This window comes from Antrostomus carolinensis, unplaced genomic scaffold, assembly GCF_000700745.2.
Source record: "Antrostomus carolinensis isolate BGI_N321 unplaced genomic scaffold, ASM70074v2 scaffold49352, whole genome shotgun sequence".
Lineage (NCBI taxonomy): Eukaryota > Metazoa > Chordata > Aves > Caprimulgiformes > Caprimulgidae > Antrostomus > Antrostomus carolinensis.
The window spans coordinates 36,977-44,369 of NW_010303261.1; the positions used below are offsets into that span (position 1 = coordinate 36,977).

General features: G+C 36.8%; 1 protein-coding gene across 1 annotated transcript in view; it reads right to left on the minus strand.

Annotated features, from left to right (window-relative positions):
• Positions 1 to 3,218: 3,218 nt before the first annotated feature.
• Positions 3,219 to 7,393, minus strand: part of TTC8 (tetratricopeptide repeat domain 8) — an 8,915-nt gene continuing 4,740 nt past the window's right edge. The window contains exons 4-6 of the mRNA XM_010164045.2: positions 6,975 to 7,097; positions 5,075 to 5,158; positions 3,219 to 3,407 (exon numbers count right to left, since the gene is read on the minus strand). Of these exons, the coding sequence (XP_010162347.2) occupies positions 3,291 to 3,407; positions 5,075 to 5,158; positions 6,975 to 7,097 (324 nt within the window). The 3' untranslated portion in view covers positions 3,219 to 3,290. The remainder of the gene's footprint in view (positions 3,408 to 5,074; positions 5,159 to 6,974; positions 7,098 to 7,393) is intronic.

The window sequence follows — 7,393 nt, forward strand, 5'->3', positions numbered from 1 at the left end:
TGGGGTATAATAAGTACAAGCTGGCTGGGGGGCAGATGGAAGGGAGAACATGAATGAACTTGAAATCATACATCAGAAAGAAGACAAATGTATGGTAGTGAGAGTGCTAAATACAAAATCTTTCACAGAAGATGCTGTAGCTTATTTCATACCAAAAATTGCTGCTGCTCTGTCAGGTAATTGCTAATCAAGCACAAACTAGGTTTATTAAAAAGAGCTCCTGGCTTAAAATGTTTGGCCTATGTCATATCAGAGATCAGAGTGAATGACCCAACAATCTCTCCCTCCAGCCTACAAAGATAGGAAGCAATCACAGAAAAAAAAAACATCACCAGCAACAACAAAATGGGATCATTATCCAAAGTCTTGCAGTGACTGAACTGGCACCTAAAGTAGACTGCTCCTGTCCTGCTCAACAACCTCTGAAGATGCTTTTTGCAGCCAAAATGACTCACAGCCTTTAACTGTGAGTTCTGATTAATTTCAGCCACAGTTTTATGGCTGCTGCTGTGGCTGTAACATCTTGCAAAACAATCAAAATCCATCAATAACCTAAGCCTTCATTTTCAACTTCTCAATGGATTCATCCATCAGAAAGATCACAGCAACAGGGCTGGTCAAAAGACTGACTGCAATTGGTGGTAACAGCCATAAACTGTACAGACCTTTCCTGCAATGACATAGAAACTTGAAGACCTCCCAACAATCTCCTTTGAGCTTCCTTCCAGGCAGCATTGTTGTGGACACCACCTCTCCTGTAGATTAAAAATTTGTGTTGTTTTTTCACTGTATTTTATTTTCTCCTCCCAAGGGGCTTTATAAATGCTGGCTGGACATAGCTGGAGCTGTGCTACAGGCTGGAGGAAAAATTATTTCTATGTTACAGAAATGCTGTTTGCAATATTAAGGTCACATCGCCCTAACGTGATCCCACCGCAGAGATGAACACGGATTCTGTTGCATGGCGTTGTGCTGTCGTCCTCAATTAACTGAAGGCAGTTTGCCCCAGGGCCTGCTGATTCATCTGTTCACTGGAGCTGCACCGAATTAACATACAACAAAATCAAAAGATTCTTCCACGACAAACAGCCTGCTCATTCATCTGTTGTTTCATTGTGGTGCTGTTTTCATTACCATGTTTGATTTAATTTGTACGTGTGCTAGTCATGAAAAAAATACAGTCGTACCCTTGCTTTGGGGAATGAAAGGTCAACAAAGGAAATATAGCTGCTGCTTTTTGAGGCAATCAAAACACACCATGTAAGATAAATTTGGAAGGGCTCACAGATGCTGCACATTAGGGAGCTAAAAAGGTTTTAATCCTTATTTAGAAATTTGCAGCGGGGTGGTTTGTTTTTACAACTAATTTGCACAAGCACCTTGTGTAAAGGATTCCTTGTCATACATGAGCCTTTTCCCTTTCAGTCTCCACACATCCCTCAATATCAAAAGAATAATCATGTCAGATCTATGTTCTAAGGAGTACTGTTTGCTAAAAAGGCGAGTTATTCAGATCATTAACTTGAGCAGTGATCACAGTAAGTGGGATCTTTCAAGCACCCATGAGCAACTATCGAGCTGCCACACTGGATTAAAAACTGAAGTTGCATTAGTAGTTTCTGTTCTACTCCATGCAGAACTAATCTTATTTACTATGCAATTTTAAAAATATTTTGAGTTAATAACATGACATTCAAAAATTCTCAAGAGTTGTGTTTAAACTGCTGAGGCAAACCTTTTCGGGTAGCTTCTTAAGTTTAGTACTGTCAACTGGAAAGACACAAGTACAGTAGATCAAAGGATGGAACTTCCCTATGAATTCTTCCTTTATAGTAGAAAGTACAATGTTATTTAGGTAATGAAAATTACTGATAACTAAGGTTCTCATTTAATTAGTTTGTGACAAATTTCCAACAATATAAAGATCAACACGGAAAAAATAAAATTGCCATTAAAGATGCTGCATCTATTCAGCCAATAATGCTTTTGCATTTCACAACATGATGTGACACCAGTTAATGGTAGTGTTTCCAACTGTCACCCACAGACTGCTTTGTGGGGGAGCCTGTGGGTGCACTTCCCTAAACTCCCCAGCATCTGCCTTCACCAGCTACAACATTCATACAAGGATGAGGATGGGCAAGCAACGAATAGTAAAAAGGAAGACATAATATCCATAGGCATGTTTAGGGTGCTCTCTAAACCAAGATAATCCCTTAATGTATCAGAGAAACATTAAAAGATTTTAAAGGCCTGTTTCAGGATGTGCCATTTCAGAATCCCTTAACATTCCACATTTCTTAAAGGTCTTTTTAAAATGTCAAGTTGGGAAATAATGCAAATTTATCCCTTTCAGTTAGAACACAAAGATATATGACAGAGAGAAAGTCTTTTTTGGTTCCTGTTAGTAGTATTCCTGTAGTTAGGATGGTCCAGATATTTATTCAGCAACACTGCTAATGTAACTGCACAGGTAACCACCCAATCAATGCCTTGTTTTCAATTATTAGTACTTAACTCTGCAAGCTTCTAAATACCCATTTCCCTCACTGAGATCAAGAATAAACTCTTTCCTAGGTAAAGAGAAACACATATATTAATACTATTTTGTATCAGTTCTGTGGAGCGTTTCAAAATACATTAAGATCGCTGAATCCTTATTTGTGTCAATAAGGATGTAATTTTAACTTCCATAAACAAACAAGACAAACCATACAAACTGGAATTTATTTCATTCACACAGTACAACAAGGAATATAAGAACTTGTGCTTTACATATGTATTTTTTCTTTTTAGGTATTTTGGTTTTAAAACTTCACATTCAGTAAGAAAGTATAATATCAAAAGCAATTTGAAGACCAGTTACAAAGTACTCTTACTCTCTGTTACTTGATAGATTGTCGCACAGGAATATTTAAAACCATTTTTTTTCTGCAGAAATGTCAGAAAAAATCCTTTAAAATGTTCATTAATATTAAACAGAGACTTACTTGCTCATATACCAGACAACTATTTCAAAGTTGTTGTACTAGCAGCATCCTGCCATTCCGGTAATCTCTTGTGTATGTAGTTGCAACATGTGTTCTAGCTGCATTTTAATAACCAATATGTTTTAAGATGACAGAAACTAATTAGGACTCTTAAACCTTTCCTGCTATTCACTTGAAAGTAACACAGGCTTTGCCACAGGAATGCATTAAGTATAGCTTATCTGCTTTGAGCTAGTATTTTCAAAAAGATGTAGGGACATTCACTTTGGCTAACTGTTTTTATAATTAAAAATATGCTCATCAGAGCATAGCAAAGTGCTCTTTTAACTGTTTGAGGAGCTGTTGCGTATCAACATGGCCTGGAAATGCTTCTTCTGACTTCTGAGCAGCTGTGTAACTCCTCTGAAGATCTCCAACCTGAAATAAACACACAAACTGATTTTGTAAATCCAAGCACCACAGTATTTGCATCTGTGCAGTACATTTCTAATGCTCACAAATGTTTGAACACAGCTGGTCCTGAGAGTGAGTAAATAAAACAGAGTCAGTGTCGAGGCTTTTGAACTCAGGGTTATGTCCCACTTACATCAAGGGATGAGAAGAAAAAGACAGAAATGAGATTTTAATGGGAGGGATGCTTAAACGTAGTAACTTTATATCCACCTGACTTCTTGGAGAATGGACAACAGCTTACACCATGCCCACTGTTTGAAGTGAGGACGAATGAAAAATGGAAGATTTGTTTTTAAACTCCACAAAAGTGCTGTTGTATATACAAGCAAAATTCAACCAATCAGCCTCTGTAAAAGCCACAACTCCAAGTGATTTCCAGAGAGGCACAACAGTGTTAGAGAGCTGATGTTGCACCTCTGCTGCTTTTAGAAGTATGTTTCCATATTGTTCCCTACTCGGGGAGCTTTATTTTTTCCTAAATAGCCACCATTTTTTTGGAAATGTGTGTATATAAGGAGAGCATCTCAAAAAGTGAGTTCAGCAAAAAAGAACCCAAATGTTTGGGATCATATCTAGTAAAAGTGATAGCTCCTGGGTGGAAAGGAAGAAGCTATGGAAAGTGTCAGTAGGAGGCCTCCATTGCCTGTGCATCAGTAAACACAGAGCTTCAATGCAGCAAGAATTCTCTGAAGGGGAAGAAACCAGAGTCCTGGCCGGAGGAGTTGCCTTTTGTAAACTGTAGCCATACACTGAATCTAAGGATTGCATTACCATGCTGCATCTGTAGCTAGCTGATCTGGCCATCTGTCTTCTCCCACAACCTATGCAGGTTCTTTGTGCAAAAGCTACATAACAAGACATTGGCAGACGAGGATTTACTCCTTAATCGTTAAGCACAGAATGCAATTATTTAAAACTATCTTATGTTTCACAATGGGGAGGACACGCTTACAAATTAATGGGTTGTTCTCTCCTTGACGCATGTACTTTAATATCCGTAGGAGTTGGGCTGCCCACACAACACTAGACTCATAACAGAATCTTGAAGGTGTAGGCACAAGCAAAGGAGCAATTTTTTCTTGTGAAAAATGTAAGGACTTGTACAAGTTTCTCCTTATTAACAGGTATGTTGGATGCAATGTTAGTTCAGTGTCGGAGACACTCTGTATGAAAGAAATTATTAGAACACAAAATTCAAAGGTTGCAAAGCTGAAGAATAGACTTTCCTTTTGAGAGCAGTAAGATCATGGGATGAATAAATGATATTCTTTCTATAATTACTGATAAATCATACGATACTATTTCACTTCACATTCTGGAAAAGCCAAGAACCATACAGAGTGTAGATGGAATTGTTAATGGATTGCCCATCTTCTGGGCATTTGGAAAATTACAAAGTTACTTTATAGCTAGTTGGCCTCACTTATTCTCAAAAGCAAACATTTGAATGACTACTTTTACACACAAAGCTTCTGGGTATTAAAACGAAAATGTAACTTTAGTTTTCCCTGAGTTTATGCACTCTGTATTCTTTCGTCTTACCTGTTTGGAATTCTCAGTAATAACAATAAAAACCCAACTGCTCCACCAAGGCTCAATTTTTAGATTACAGGAATTAGATAGAGCATTACCTTCTCTGAGAGTATTGCAAAATTGAAATGGGGCTCATACATATGAGGTGCTAAAGACGAAGCAGTCTGCAACAAAGCTCTTGCCTACACAGAGAAAGCAAAAAAAAAAAAATATAGTGAAATCTGTGAGGGAGGGAGAGATACAAGAATCTAAAGCAATTTTCATTATTCTTAAAAGAAATCATCCTGTGTGTTCTTTACTAGGCCTCTATTAAGAAAGCCATCTTCAACTATGTATGAGCTACACCAATAGGATGTTTAGGCATAGTACAGTTTAATAGCATTGAAATGGATAAGACTCTTGGTTGAGTCAGAAAAAACATGTTGAGACTTATTCTATTAAGCAATTCAGTTATAAACACTGAACAGAACATATTAACTTTTAAAAAAAATTTTAAAGTCCCACCCCACTGTATTCATCTGTTGTCTCTGACAGCACCGTCTTAAGCATCCCTGAAAACCTAAATTTTATCATTAAAACGACAGTTTTCACACTGAAAAATTTTAATAAAACTAACTCTTTTTTTCTGACTAGTAAAATAGTAGCATTAAAAACTAATGAAAAATTAAGTACCAGAGTGTGCATTTTCATGCTGTAAATCCAATACAAAATTAAGGTCAATTTGTGAATGTTTTACTAAAAAATTGAGAACTTTGGGGGAAAAAGCCTTATCTTTGAAAAACAAAAGTATCTGTAAGCTGTTTGGGAAGGCAGAGTTAAGAACTTACTAAAACTCCCTAAATCTGGCAACTCTGAGTACATGCAGCAGTACTTAAGAAAGAACATTGTGAAATAAAATAAAAACCAAGATAAGCAAAGTATTTTCACATTTTTTATTCTCCTGTGCATAATTTTATTACCTTGATGATCCAGATTTTCAATTCTACATGTGATACAAGAAGAAACCAGAAAATTTTAAGCTAAAAACTAAAATAGACAGGAAACAATTTATTATAATGGAAAGGCTCTGCAGTGCTAATTATTAGCAATCACAACCTCCACAACTTGACGCAAGTTCCACCTGGTAATTAAATGTCTGTAAACTTACTGATTACGAAACTGAAACTAAACGCCAAGTTCGTTTGTCACTGGAAACATCCAGTACTGGCTTCATTTCAGTGTTTCCATGGTAATTGCTAGGTGAGCTGAATGAAGTTAACTTTGAGAATTAGCTCCTTAAAAAGGTATTTACAAGTCTTTGTATTATAGCTTTCTGATGTATGTATGAATCCACCAAAACAGGCTTGCTCCCATAAGGATTAAAACAAGCCCACAGTAGTGTAAACCATCCAACAAACACATTCATTTTCCCTGCATGTATATAAAAACAAATGCACTTAATCAACTGTTCATGTCAGTTACACATCTAAGTGCAATCAACTTAGTATACACATTAGATAAGACGAACCATGAAGCTTACTGATGCAAAAGTATTTATCAAGAACCCGCTGATTTGGGACAAAACTCAGAAGCATCTCCTTATTGAAAAAAATATTAAGAGCTGGTCTGATTGCTGTCTTCTGCCACCCAACAGAAGTATATTATGTACATTTATAAACTGAATATATAGTCAAAGTTGTCATTTAAGTGATGATTACAGTGATGGGTTTTGTTTTGGGCATCAATTTAGAAAAAAGATCTCAACAACTGCCAAGCAACTATAAACCTTGTTCGTCTTTGAGGAACCATTTAGATACGCCTGAGAACGAGCAGTTTAATGGAAGATGGCATGACAACGTGGAGGTTAGACTGAAACATGCACAAAAGTTATCCATGTTTTCTGCCTGTAATAGTAAGCTAGACATTCATATGATGCCTTCACCTCAGAGAAATGATATATTTCTTAAGTACAAAAGGGCCAAAGGAAGCATTCTGCTTAGGCTGAGATTCAACACCAACCTGTTCAATGTGACCTTTTCGCATCGCCAGCACAGCCAAGTTGTTGTAAGCTTCCGCGTAGTCGTTATTGTTGACTAACGTCAGCCTGAAACACTGGTAAGCCAGATTCAGGTCTCCTATCCCCTAAAAGTAAGATTGTATTTTAATTTGTGAAAAGACTGGAAACACCATACATCTGTTTTGTTGTCTAGAGTATCTTTTCACCCATAGGTACTACCTATGGAATAAAAATTACAATAAAACCAGGCTGATCAGAACCATACATGCTTCACACAAACTTCACATTTGCTTCTTACTCTTTCTCCAGATAGAATCGTTTCTTTCTACCACAAACTTTCATGCTCCAAGTGATATTCACTTAATCTAATTTAACTTCCAGATTATTAAAGTGTCAGGTAAAAACGACGTTATCTGCTACT